Source organism: Sporobolomyces salmoneus (genome assembly GCF_050403485.1).
Source record: "Sporobolomyces salmoneus JCM6883 DNA, S_salmoneus_JCM6883_v1_ctg38, whole genome shotgun sequence".
In the NCBI taxonomy this organism is placed as follows: Eukaryota; Fungi; Basidiomycota; class Microbotryomycetes; order Sporidiobolales; family Sporidiobolaceae; genus Sporobolomyces; species Sporobolomyces salmoneus.
Genome location: NW_027481125.1, coordinates 153,876 through 167,442, shown reverse-complemented (window position 1 = coordinate 167,442; position 13,567 = coordinate 153,876). Strand labels below are relative to the sequence as shown.

Here is a 13,567-nt window from a genome sequence, read left to right as displayed (position 1 = left end):
ACGAGGACGAGGGATCAGGAGAAATCGAAGCAGGAGGAGTCGTAGAACGTTGTTCGAGAGGGAGAGCTTCGTTCGAAGGAGGAAGGGAAGAACCTCCAGGGACGGTGAGAGCGAGAGCGGCGGGGAGCAGCAAGGAGAACGAGAGGAGAGATTTCGAGAAGAGCATCGTCTACTTTCGAGGTAAAGTCTTGGTCAGCTCAAACGACGGAAAGCAGAGAGAGGGAGGGAGTGACTCACAGAAGATGGGGGCAAAGAGTGAAGTGAAGTGAAAGGAAGTGGGAGAGCGAAGTGATGAGAAGAGAGGAGAGAGAGGAAAGAGAGAGAGTCCAGCGAAGTCATTCGGAGAGAGGCGATGAAAGGAGGAGAAAGAAAAAAGAGATCCCAGCGTTTCCTCAAACCTTTCGAAGGTTCTCCGTGCGACGGTAGCACCAACCTCATCCTCGCCTCTTACGCTCACCCGATCACCGCCTTGTACTGCAGGACTGCCCATACGTCGATAGTCTCAAGAAACCGGAAGAAGAACGACACGAGAAGAGGTAAAAGATCCAGTTTGAAGCGAAAAGGCGGCGGTGCGAGGTAGCACCGATTTCATCCCTTCGTCTCTGGATCGATTCAGCAGTGTCATGCGCTAGAGGCCGTCCTCTGCTTCACGAATCTGAGAAGAAACAGGCCAAAGCATACGAAACGAGGGAAAAAAATCCACCTGAAATCGATTCGGGTTTTGAGTCGTTGCTTTCAACCCTGCTGCCGCTCTGCAAGATCCTGATTACCTCTATCACTTAGATCAGCTCTCTATACTGCGGAACAAGGCATCCCGGCGCTGATCGGGAGAAAGGAGGGCTCACAAGGCGCAAGTTTACGGTACTTCAATCGCTCTTTCTGTGTTTGCTTCTCCTGTTCGACTCCCGTCTCCCTTACGCGCGCATTGACAAGCCGAGTGCCCAATCTTGAGCGTGAGAGTACTGAGATACATGCGACCAAGAAGGCTGAGCAGATAAACAACGATGTCAGCGAATGAATTCAGATAGACGAGACGATAACCGCTTTCTTCACTCACATCCATGATGTTCAGATGCGCCAGCTCCGCTGCTCCATCATACGAGGATTCACAAGCTTCGCCGGTAGAAGCTTGACGCTGTAGGCGAGGAGTGCAAGGCGGAAAGAAGGGTCCGAAACTCGAAACTACGTTATTTCAACATGAACAGCGTCAGCTGGGCGTCCATCGTGAGTTTATATCACGACAATCAATCGGTAGAGACTCGCAGGGCAACTTGGAGAGGTAGCGAGCGAAAATACAGGCGAAAGATGTGAGTCTGGCTCGAGAATCAGGAAAATCGACATATTGTCAGGCTCTTCTCGCGGTCAAGTATAACTAGAGTAGACTCACCGGCCAATATATAGGCATTCGAGATACAACGCCCGTTCTGAGCTGTCTCGGACGAACAGTAATTCTGGCCTTGCAGAAAGAAAGAGTAGCCGGCTGCGGTCAGAGCTGAGCGAGCTTCTTGGAACGGTAGAGAACTGGACTCGCTATATACTGACATCACGGAGCGACTAAACTCGACGATTCGAAGCAGGGAGATTGTTACGGAGAATTTTGATCGAATGAGGGAGTCGTCCGAGAGCGTATCTTTCCTTTGGGGGAGGCACGACCCTAGTCGAAGTCGAGAACGGCCTGACGAATCGCTCTGAACCCTGTGAAACTCTCGGAAGCGTTGTCTGTGGTCGGAGAGCAAGGGGCGCGAGTGAGCATCGTGGCCTTCAAGCGGGTTTCAGCAGTAGTAATCCCGTTCGGGCGAAAACGATAACGGTGCTCGCCTTCAATTCTCCATCTCGCAAGAGACATACTCCATCGTTAGCTACGTCTGTGGATGATCCTCATCCTGTCAAGCCGTGAGCGCTTATCCAGAGTAGGGTTTGAATCAGACGGTCAAGTTGCGAGAATCTGCGAGTCCCCCGATATCTGACATTGCTCGCACCTGCCAGTTCCTAATTCGGTGTTCTCGTGGGCATCCGGTCGTCGATTGTGCGAGGTTCGAAGGATGAATCGGTCGTCGTTTGATCAAGAATCGACTTCTGCGTCGAGAACACTCTCGAAACGCGTTACAAGGCACCTTGTGGGGTTTGTAAGAGTTCCCGGTCTTCGATTTGTGCTCAAAGTCGTTGCTGGTGATGATATCGAGGTCGAAAGTTCCAACATTGATGAAGTCGATTTCTAGGTAAAGCGAGGGTTGAGGATGCTATTTGACGTTCTGGGTGATTGATTGAGCTACTCTTGAAGTCTGTGAGCTGTAGATTAACGGATTCTAGAGTGTTGGTGATGTGAGAGGAGAGGAAAAGGTTCTTCGTAGACTCTCTTCGCTCTTCAGTCGCCATTCTTTCCCTCAAGCCGTTTCCCGCTAGGATCTTACCTGCTCAGGATAGCTGCTAGGAAGTCGTCGCGACGGGGTTGAGGCGGAAGAATCTCCCCTTTAGAGCAGTTCAATCTAATTTTCACCCATCCTCTGCTTGCGAAGCACGAGTTCGATGGCACAAACAGCTTACGACCAGCGTTGACATCTTTAGATAACGACGAGAAGTAGGCATCAAGGTGGAGACAGGGAGAAAGCGGGTAAAGAAAGAAAGAGCAATCGAAGTAGATTTGAGCCTGACGGCGAGAGAGGAGGTGTCTAGCAAGGGAGTAGTGAGGCGGATTGGGAGGTTGGATCGGGTTCCCATACTCGTCGTAGTGAATATCGGGGGTGAAGTAGAAGGGATCTGAACTGGGAACCTGTTGTTGGTTGCAAGCAAAGATTCCCTGATGCGTCGAAGTTCTTCCTGAAGCGCGGTGCGGGTGGCGGGCGCGTTGAGGGGTGTGGGAGTTTTTTGAAAGAGGGTACGGTGTGTTCCAGTCTGGGGGAGAAGGTCCTCCTGTGTAGGTTGGAGATTGATTGACGAAAGAGTTCCCAAACTGACTTGGAAGGGTGAACTGGTTGCTAGCTGGAAGGCCGAAGGGATAGTTCTGATGATGAGGTGTAGCGTAAGCCAAGCTCCCCGGGTTTGTGGATGGTGGATGGGCGTAGTAAGATAATGAGGGATCTGAGGGTGGCAAGGGGCTTGCCAAAGAGGTTCATGTGTATCCCAATTCAACGAAGAGTGTCCTCCCGCGCTTGTTGGAACGACCGGAGGGAGAGACTCGAGCCGTAGGAAGTCCGTGTGATCCGGAGCGGCGAGCTCGTCGTAGTCCGAAACGCCAACGTGCGATTGATCTTGTGACTTGTGAGAGCTGGCTTCAGGACTGCCGTCGGCGTCCCTGTCGGATCCAGCGTCAAGCTTCTGGTTTTGAGAGCCGTCCTTCTGCTCAGCTATCTCGACCTTGAGGCGTTCCAATCGTTTATTTGGGTCCTCCGAGTCACGCGAGAGCTTATCAGCCCACTTCGGACATAACTTCTCAGCTTCCTGATACCAATGAAAGTATCGAGCTGGATCGAGATCCTAGATCCAGCAAGACCTCTCTCGTGAGTAGGTTATCGAGCACTGACGGAAAATAAGTAAAACTCACGAGACGAATGTAAATCCCTAGAACCTTGCTTTTATACCAACCGTGTCTGGCTGGGCACATTGCCAGATGGTTTGACCTGTGTGCCCAAAGTATCAGTACGGTTCATAAGCCCGATCTGATCGTTGACACGGACGACTCACCGTGCCCTCTTAACGGACGAATGTTTGGAATCTTGCCAAAAGAAAAAGTGGCAATACTCGCACCATTTTGAGTGACGATTTTTGGGTTGATGGTGAAGCTTGACGTGATACGATCGATTCTGCGCAGAAACAGTTCAGAAGAATCAGCATCGTCCCAGAGACTGTATACCCCGCGAAGGAATTGTTCCGAGACCCTGCCCCAGTGTTGGCGTGCCCTCCGGACCGAGCAACACGACGGCAGGGAGAAACAAGACGAAAAGCTCGCTCACAGAGTCATCCATCTCTTTTAGACAGGAAATGCAAGTTGTTTTCGGTCGTGGAAGGCCTCTGTGCTTTACATCCCTATGCCTGAGCAAATTCTGTATCGATCATAAGGTCGAATGAGTCGTGCTGAACCCAATTGTTAAAAGAAAGACCTCGTACCGTGTGATAAGGCTGACCAGGGCAATCGAGGCATCTTTCTTGCCTAGGACGCCCGATGACGGGCATGTTGTCGAGAAGATCTGAAAGGGAGGAAGGAAAGGATGGTGAGGGAATGAGCTGAGCGAACCAGGATCTCTCGCGCAGACGCCGTCTCCACGGCAAGTCCGATCACCAACGAGAGTCTCATTTTCATCGTCTGTCCCTACTTCTGTCATCCCAATACCTCCGATCTCGGTCGCTGTCCCGTCAAGAATCCCGATCGTCTCTCCTGCTACTCCCGCTTCGTCATCGTCATCATACCAAGACGCCTTCCTGTAACCATCGTACTTTGAACTCTTGCGATCATCGTCGTACCGGGAACTTCTTCTCTTGCTGTCGTCGTCGTCGCGTCTCGAGCTTCGTCGGTCGTCTCGTTTTCGTCGAGGTGATCTGTCGCGGTGTCGAGAGGAAGATGAAGGTGGAGGAGAGCGAGACTGTCGTCGAAAGGAAGAGCTCGGGTTATTCTCGATAGGTAGAGGAGTCTAATAACCAAAGAATCGAGTAAGTGATGAGATTCTCGACAAAGACGACACAAGTCTTTACTCACATATCGACCTGATGACGAACCTTCGCTCGCTCGTTTGATCAACGGCATAGCTTCATCCCCTCTCGACGACCCTTCCGACAAGCTCTTGACGCAGATCCATTCTTGGCGGCTTTCAAAGGGAGCATGGAGAAATCGTTGATGCGTTGATGATTCGTCCCAAAGCAGTTCTTCGAAGTCGGAACCATCATGAGCTGACCTCACTCGTTCTAGTGAGCGCCGATTGAGCATGAAGCATTGTCGGTGCGACCGGTCGAAGCCAGGGAGATAGCTGACTTTATCCGGAGTTGAGGAAGATCCGAGCCGAGATCGGGAAGAGACTGGCTCATCCTTCCGGTTCTTTACGGTCAGGTTACCCAGGAGCGCTCAACCCGGTCGAAGGTGTGATATCGGGGCGGAAGAGGCGCAGGGAGCGAACTTGCAAAGCGAAGAATTCGAGGTCGACAGAGGCGAAACAGACATCGTTCGGAGGGGACTATACTGTAGAAGAGGGGGAAGTGATCAGTTATCTAGGCAAGTGGTCAGGCCCAGAGCTAGGCCGCAAGAACGTACCGTCCAGCGCTTTGCTCCCTCGATGCGACGGAAGAAGCGCAAGTTACGTCACCGTAGTTGCAAGCGAACGAAGCTGGAGCTGAAGAGCAACAGAGTTCATCGGTGTATCAGCTCCTCGTGTACCTCGGCACGGTGCTGGATAGAGGGGAATATGTTGACTGACCGATTGATAGATGAAACCCTTCAGCGTCCGAATCTGGGTTTCCCGGGCGTGCAGAGCAAGAACCTAAGCATGATAAAGTGATAGAGTATGTTACTGTAGCCTAACGCAGATCGGTGGAAGTGTTTGAGGTAGAGAAACCTCTGCTCGGAAGGTTGAACCTCTGCCGTTCACTCGATTCGGCTCGAGATGGATAAACTGCCGGTGGAGTTGCTCAGAGCGATATCAGGTACGCTTTACTCTCTGCGCGCGCTAAGGTGCTCTCTCACACGCCTTTGCCTTGCTAGATTTCATTGAATCGGATCCCAGCATCTTCGACGCTCAGAAGGATCTTGCCGTGCTCTCAAGGGTCAACAAGACGTTCTACACGATCTGTCACGAACGTCTATACCTCGAACCAGCTTTAGGAAACCCGAGGATGGTGAAGAAATGGATTCGAACCTATTCGTCGCTCATCAACCCTTGGTCAATCTGTGCGGGAACCCGACACCTCAAGGACGTCATTGTACCGGAAGCGATCATATTCGAAGTCTACAAAACCCAAATCGAACAGATGGAAGACGAAGAGTTGTCAGATTTCAATTGCGAGCGTTATTCGGTCGACCAGCTCCTCCCGCCTCTCAACGACTTCGCTGTCTCGATGTCCTTCTTCCGAAACGTCACGTCCATCACCGTGTCCTACCGCTTTCCCCTCCCCGACGATTTCATCGTCGCTCTCTGCGGCCCGCTCGGAACGAATAGAAACATCCTTCAAGAGTTTTCCGTCGAAGAAGACAATGGCTGTTGGTTCCCTAGTTTCCTCTTCGAAGCGTGCAGTCGTATGGTGTGGGAATGGATGGATTTGGATTATCTCGCAGTGTATGGTTTGATCGCTGAACTCCGTCATTGCGACCCACTCTGTCAATCGATTCACGAACGCAAAGAGGAGATGCAGGAGGAGGAGGACAACTACTACATATCGGACGAAGAGTACGACCAACTGATCGAACTCGCTCCGAGATACGCTCCTTCGAATTACCAAGTCTCATGTTACTTATTCCCCGAGACCTACTCTTCTCGTGATGTTCTCCGATCAATCCTCAAGACTCGCAACATCCCTTGTCATCCATTCGAAGCTCTCCGAAGTCTTACTTCTTTCGTCTCGATGACTTATGAGCTTTACCTCATCCTTCATTCCCGACTCTTCCCAGTACTCCGTGATTTGAAGCTCATTGGGTACTTCGGAAGCCCGGATACGATTGCATGCGACGTTAAGCTAATTCGTTACTCAATCACCAAGCAAGTTGTTCTGCTTCTCGATATCGTCTCTCGCCGAGAAGGGCTGACAACAACGTCCTTCAACAGGCGCCAAGGAGAAATATGGGAACCAGATGTTGACGATTCCGTACTCGCTGCTCACCCGAAACTGTTCGATTCATGGGCCCCGCTCACGAAAGACGAAATGGAGAGCGAACCGGAAATCGATTATTTTGGACCGAACCTCGACGAATTGAATCTTTCCGAATGTCAGATTATCCCGCAAGAATGATCGAGACGAAGGGAAGAGAAGAGAGAATTTCGGTGTGGGTCAAGAGAGCTGGAAAGAGAAATGAAAAATATCTGTTTTGCTCTGAAATCTGATGTCTAATTTGGCGCTTCCGTTCGACACGCGGAGGAGCTAGAAAGAGAAGCGACTGGTCACGATCATGATGTTGAGACTTGCACTGAATCTTGCGCAATTTCAGCGCTGGATACCTCGTCACCCATTTGAGCTCATACCCATTCTTGGGTGACGCGGTGATTGTCGCATCCTCCGCTGCTCCCTCACCTTGAAGTCACTGGGTGATGCGCTCAGTCGGGATACATGAAAGCTTTTAAAGCTCTGAAGGGATAACCGATTCCCTCTGATTCACTTCTCGCCTTGGTTCTCGCAGCACTCGAACTGGGAGAACTAAGCTTCTTCTCTTGTCCCTCGTCACTCGAGACTTGGCCTTACACCCCCTTTTAACTTCGCCGTGACTGCTAGCACGCGTAGCTCAGCTTCTCGCTCCTCGTATTCTGCTCTCACACGACGACGACAACGAGAGAAGAGTGTGAAAGGGTACTGCTGATTTGACATTCGAACGAAGACCATACTTCCCAAAAGAGACCATACGAGAAAAGAGAGAAGACAGAAAGAGACTAGAGCGCAAGATTGAACGAGAATAGAAGAGTCTGAAAGATTTCCTCCTGTTTCCTCGTAATTTAGGCCTTCAAAGTTCCGATCGAGAGCTTGGGTCCCCATTTCTTCCAGATCGAGTCTTCGTGAACGAGTCCGAACTCCTCCGTAGCTTCGCGACCGGCGTAGAGGTGGATCGCTTCTGTGAAAAGTTGAAAAAGTCGGAGTTAGCGACAGCGGTGAGGAAAAGAGGAGAGAGGAGAGGCGAACTTGGTCCACCAGGGTGTGAGTCGGCAAATTTGGTCACGTCTAGGACCTGTCCATGGATCACAATCTGTTGGGAGAAGTCGAGATGATTAACAAAAACGAAAAATTGACTGTTAAGCTCGCAAAGACTCACCCAGCAATCATCCTTCTTGTTGTGCTTCGCGACATCCTCGAGAGTGTACTCCTTTCCAGTATCCTTCTGTTCCTTCGGAGGAGTAGCCGCTTCTTTCTCGTTCGCAGGTTGTTCAGGAGTCGAAGGTCCGTTCGCCTTTACTCCATCTGAAGACGAAGCCGACGACGACGACGAGCCAGCTTGGGATTGACCTTGACCTTGACCGTAGTTGATCGTGAGGAAGACTTGTTGAGAATTGGGATCGACCGAGATCGTCGTCGAAGGTAGGGAAAGGTGTCCGTTGACTTGGTTGAGACGAGAAACGGCTCCGGATCCTCCTCCTCCACCGTTCTTCGACATTTCACGGAAGAGGTAGGCGGAAGCAGAGTCTCCAGCGACACGACCGAAAACGACGCAACCCCTATTATCCACGAAACTCAGCGAGCGAACAATGGGGAAAACAGTGAAAGAGTAGCTTACAAGAGAGAAGATCCTCCAAGACGGTTAGCACCGTGAACACCACCGACTGTGAAAGACGCAGGATCAGAAACTAAGCTCGACGGATCCAACCGCAAAGTATCCGAAATCGTCACTCACCAACTTCACCGGAAGCAAAGAGACCACTGATGGGTTTGCCATTCGTGTCGACGACTTCGGCCTTCGTGTTGCCTTCGAGTCCTCCCATCGTGTCTGATAGAAAGAACGAAAGAACGATGAGTCCAAGCTCGAATCGAAAGTCCTCAACAGGGGGAGTTGAGCTCACAGTGAAGAACAGGAGTCATGAGAGCGACGTGGAAAGGTCCGGCCTTCGGGCTCCAATCGTAGTTGTCGAAGCTAGCAACAAGAAGAAAGGAAGGAAACGAAAGGAAAGGTTAGAACCGAGTCTCGACGCCAAACGCCAACGAGAAAGAACGAGTGGTCAGACGTACAACTTCTTTCCCCACGGATCCTTCTTGTTTCCTTTCGCAATCTCCATGTACTCGTTGAGAGTACCCTGAACTTTCTCCACGGGCAAATTCATCTCCTTCGCGACTTGTTCGACCGTATCGAACTTCTTCATCAATCCTCGTCCCGTGTAGTGCTTGCAGTGCCATTTGATTGCTTCCGAAGCTTGACCGTTGAGGATGAGGCGAACGGGGTATTTCCCATTGTCCCAAATTCGTTGCGTGACATCTGATTCCGTTTTGCGAACGTCGTCAATGGACTCGCTCGGACGACGATCGAAGCAAAGAGAGATGCTGATACTCACAGTCACGATGACCGAGTTCGTCGGCGAAACGGTTTCCTTCACCGTCGAGGAGGAGACCTCCGCAACCTCGAAGTGCTTCAGCGGCGAGGAATTTAACCTTTGCGTCGGGTTCGTTAGGGTCTACCAGTCCAGTCGGGTGGATTTGTACCTTCTCGAGGTCGATACCGTTCGCTCCGACGGAGAGAGCAGCTTTGAGACCAGTTCCGGTGCAGTGATCTCCGTTCGTCGTCGGCAAATCGAGAGTGTCGGGACGGTATTTCGCAAGAACTCCATCCTTTGCGAAATCGGCGGCGTAACCTCCAGTGCTGAGAATGACGGGACCGTAAGCCTTGTGTTGTTTCCCTTGATAATCGTATTCGACTCCGACGACTTTGTCTCCTTCTTTGATCAATTTCTTCATCTCTGCTTGTTTCAAGATCTTGACTCGGTCGGGTTCACGTTCGGCGATCTCTTCGAGCTTGTCCATGAGTCCGACGGTGATCGTCATTCCCGGGAATTGAGCTCCTCCACGATGAGTACGTTCGAAAGAATGTCCTCCGAGTCGAGAGACTTTCGAGAGATCGAGATCGAAACGTTTGATGAGCCAGTCGACCGCAGAAGCCGAGTGACCAGTGAGAACTTCGATCAAGTCATCGCGAGCGAGTTCACGAGCCTGCGAGACAAGAGAGAGGAGAAGAGAAACGAAAATCAGTCGAGTCGGAAGGTGAAGAATGCTCAATGCTCGCGACTCACCGACTTCTTCGTGTCGGCAAAGAACGCAGCGGCAGAGTCCTTGATCCCGAGGGCAGCTTGAGCAGAAGTTCCAGCACCGTTGATTCCCGAAGTCGCCTCTGTTCAAATTCACGTGCAAAAGGAGTCCCCGAAGTCAGCTGATTGTCCGGCAACTAGTCAGAACGCTCGGAAGAAGGCTCACTCGTAGAGTTACCACCGAAGAATCCATTCTAAACATGGGCAGACAGCGAGGGGGGACTGGAGTTAGCTGGAAGATTCTTTGCCGAGGAGGTGGGGAACGAGAAGAGGAGGAAAGGGACTCACCTTTTCGAGTACGGTGACGTTACCTCCTCGTTCATAGACTGAGTGAGCAGCAGAGAGTCCAGACAGTCCACCACCGATGACGAGAACGCTAGACATGGTTGAGGAAGGAGGAAGAAGAAGTTTCGTTTGGTGGAGGTGGGGATTCGGAAAGGTTCGAGGAGAGTTCAGGAGGTCGGTAGTGGTGTAGGAGAGTAGTGAGCTACGAAAGGATTGTTCTGTGGCGAGGTTGAAGGAAGAGAGGAAGGTGGAGGAAGAAGGGAAAGGAAAATCGGCAAGATTTTGGGGGGTGGAGAATTCTGAACCTTCGTCCGTCCAATCAGAACCTTGCCGACTCTAGATCCTCTCGAATCACTTCGCTTGCGAACGAGAACAGCTACAGTCGCAAAAGGTCGATTGCATTCAATAGAGAAAGCAGAGAGAACCCAAGATAAAGAAAAAGAGAAATTCGTTTCACCTCTCAATTCGCCTCCCAAACTCACTTCTTCTTCTTCGCACGACTCAGTCTCACCCGAGTCGACTGAGTAGACTACTCCCACCTCCCTGATCCGTATCCCTCGAATTGGTGTTACCTCCTCCGCTCGAGTTATTCTTCGCTTTCTTCGCCGGTCCTCGATTTCCTCCTCCTCCATTCGCGTTTCTCGCTTCGTTTCCCTCTATCCGATCCAGTATCGACGCGTTGCTGTTGTTGTTGTTCGCTCCTCCTCCTCCTCGGCCTCCGTTCGAACGTCCACCTTTCGAGAACGATTCTTGTTGAGAATCGAGTTCGTTCGCAGCTCGTTTCTTCCCTTTCGGTTGTTGATGCTGCTGTTGATGCTGTTGCTTCTGCTGATTCAATCCCTGTTGCTGTTGTCTTGTTGTCGTATTCGAGTGATTCGATCCGCCTTGAGGAACCGCATTCGCTCCAGAGAGAGAAAGCTGCGAACCTTTCCCTCTCGCTCCATTCTGCTGATTCGAGTTTCCTCCTCCTCCTCCCGCTCGTCCCGCTCCCGGTGAATCCCTCAATAGTTGACTCTTCTGACCATTGACCCCACCAGCAGGGGACTGACCCCTCGGCCCAACCGGAACGGGAGGAGAACCTCTATCGGAAGAAGCGGGCGATTTCGAAGGTGAAGCAGCGGAGCCGTTGTTCCCGTTCCCGTTGAGTCGATCCATCAGGGAGGGTTTCTTCGCTTGAGAAGCGGCGGACGGAGTCGGAGCGCTACCGTGGATTTCGATTTCTGTTGTTCGTGCGAGGAGAGACGGAGGAGGAGCGAGTGCTGCAGCAGAAGCAGAAGCGGTAGAAGAAGGGGGAAGATGTCGAGGTTGATCTTGCGCCATAGTTGATGTCGAAGAAGAGGAAGAGGGAACTCGAGCGGACAAGTCGGGTCTCTCGCGTTTGGGAGGAGGTTCCCTCTTTGAGGGATGATCCATGATCGATTCTATCCTTTGAGGTTGAAGAGGTCGAGCAGATGCTAGAGAAGTAGGTCGGAGACGGAATTCGTTCGACGTTGATGGGAAAGAAGAAGAAGAGGAAGAGGAAGCGAGGGAAGGACGACTCGGAAGCGAGTTTCGAGCCGCGATGTGAGGGGGAAGATCTCGTCGTTCAGTCGGAGATGGAGGAGGAGGTAGACGATCGTTTCGAGGGAGAGATCGAGGGGAAGGAGGTCGAGCGTCTGGAGCATCTCGGACGTCTCGAACGGGAGGGAGAGGTTGTCGAGAAGAGGGGAGAGTCGGAACTCGAGGAACGGGAGGAAGAGAGTGCTTTGGTGGAGTCGGAGTCGGGAAGTAGATGTCGGGGTCATTTCGAGACGAGCGGTCTCGAGAGGGTGCTCGAGAGATTGGGATCGGAGGGAGGGCGGGAGAGTCGAGGACGATCGCTTCGGGTTCACCATCGTGAGAGGACCCTCGAGGAGCAGAGTTGTCGACTGCGAGGGGAGGCGAAGGAGCGATACCACGAGTATCGATCGGGGCGAGAGCACCACCACCTCTTTCCTCTCGTCTCGACCCTTCGACGACCATGACCATCTCTTCCTCCTCTCTTCTTCTCTCCGCCTCTTCCCGTTCAACCTTCTCCCTATACTCTCGTTCCATTTCCTTCTCGTTCCAGACCTTCCACGCATATTGTCTCCTCCCGTGCGACAAATCTCCCCATTCCCATTTCGGTTTATCCGAATCGACAAACTCTGCCATCGCTCTCCATCTCCCCATCCTCACTCGAATCACCTCTTGCATCGCCTCTGTCCTTTTCTCGAAATCAAACAACCATCCGACGTACGCTGTTCGACTGACATCTTCAGCGTCGTGAGGTCGATGGAGAATGATCGCGTCGGGGACGAGGTGTCGTTCAAAGAGAGAAGAAACGTCTTCTCGATCTCGAATGTCGATGATTGGGAGGTTACTGAGCTTGAGAGCAAAGATCTCTTGACAGAGACCGTCGGGGAGTCGAGTTTCGACAGAAGGAAGGGGAGGAAGAGGACGGGAGATTCTGGGACGAGGTTGAAGGACTTGTGCAGCAACGACGGACTGCGGAGGTTGTGGTTGACGGGGAGGAAGCTTTGCAGCTGGAAGAGCAGGAGGGGGTCGTTCGAGCGGAGGAGGGAGAGGGAGGGAGGGAGAAGGAAGAACAGGTTCGTCGTTTCGAGGGGGTTCGGGAACTCGGGTTGTCGTCGGCGCAATCGGTTTCTCTTGTACTCTTGAAGCCTCTGTAACTCGTTCCGGTGCCCGTTCAGCAGACCTAGACTGAGCAATCTTCTCCCTCCTCTTCCTCCAAACTCTTTCCGCCTTCAAAACCTGCAACTCTGACGCATCTGGATGAGCCAGAACGACCACTGCCGCGAGTTGTTCCTCATTCAGCTCTTCCAGATTCCTATCCACCCTGAAATCCAGTCCAACGAGCGCAAAGTTGGAATCCTCATCATTTTGATCAATTCCTCCTCCTCCTTGTTGCTGTTGCTGTTGCTGTTGTCGTGCCTTCTCCCGTCTGTGGAAGAAGAGCTGACAAAGTTTCAACGCATCGGATTCTTCAGAGTCGGGGTGTAATCGAGCGAGTGCAAGTTGAGTCGTCGAGAGGGAGGAGAGGGAAGAGAGGGGGAAGTCGAGGGGTGCCGTGAGTAGGCTTGACATTGATATAGAGTGTGTTCCCGCTAAGTCGATAGAAGCGGGTTTTGTTTAGTGAAAAGTGAAGAGTCGAAGTTCAGTTTCGCAGAGTGCTTTTTCACAACTTTTCAAAGTCTCTCTCACGATTTCATTCTCTGTCACGAATGCATACAGATGTCGAAGGCTTGTGAGAGGGCACTGAACGGATCGAGTCTTGGATTTCGACAAAGAAAATTGAACCAAATGAAAAGAAAACTACAAAGAAAAGTAGAGCTCGGAGAACGATAGACAAC

General features: G+C 51.7%; 3 protein-coding genes across 3 annotated transcripts; 1 reads left to right on the top strand and 2 right to left on the bottom strand.

The window, feature by feature from the left end:
* Positions 1-5,588: 5,588 nt before the first annotated feature.
* On the top strand, positions 5,589-6,927 carry JCM6883_003991 (uncharacterized protein; the record flags this gene model as incomplete). Its single annotated transcript, XM_076633449.1, has 2 exons — positions 5,589-5,628; positions 5,687-6,927. 2 exons carry the CDS (start codon positions 5,589-5,591, stop codon positions 6,925-6,927), a joined length of 1,281 nt encoding a protein of 426 aa, XP_076486630.1.
* A 695-nt stretch (positions 6,928-7,622) lies between these two features.
* On the bottom strand, positions 7,623-10,295 carry JCM6883_003990 (uncharacterized protein; the record flags this gene model as incomplete). Its single annotated transcript, XM_076633448.1, has 11 exons — positions 7,623-7,738; positions 7,807-7,870; positions 7,937-8,336; positions 8,396-8,441; positions 8,513-8,605; positions 8,679-8,749; positions 8,845-9,088; positions 9,165-9,816; positions 9,897-9,994; positions 10,078-10,105; positions 10,200-10,295. The coding sequence occupies 11 exons, from the start codon at positions 10,293-10,295 to the stop codon at positions 7,623-7,625; spliced, it is 1,908 nt and encodes a 635-aa protein (XP_076486629.1).
* Positions 10,296-10,703: 408 nt separating this feature from the next.
* On the bottom strand, positions 10,704-13,301 carry JCM6883_003989 (uncharacterized protein; the record flags this gene model as incomplete). Its single annotated transcript, XM_076633447.1, has 1 exon — positions 10,704-13,301. One exon carries the CDS (start codon positions 13,299-13,301, stop codon positions 10,704-10,706), a length of 2,598 nt encoding a protein of 865 aa, XP_076486628.1.
* Between the last annotated feature and the right edge of the window lie 266 nt (positions 13,302-13,567).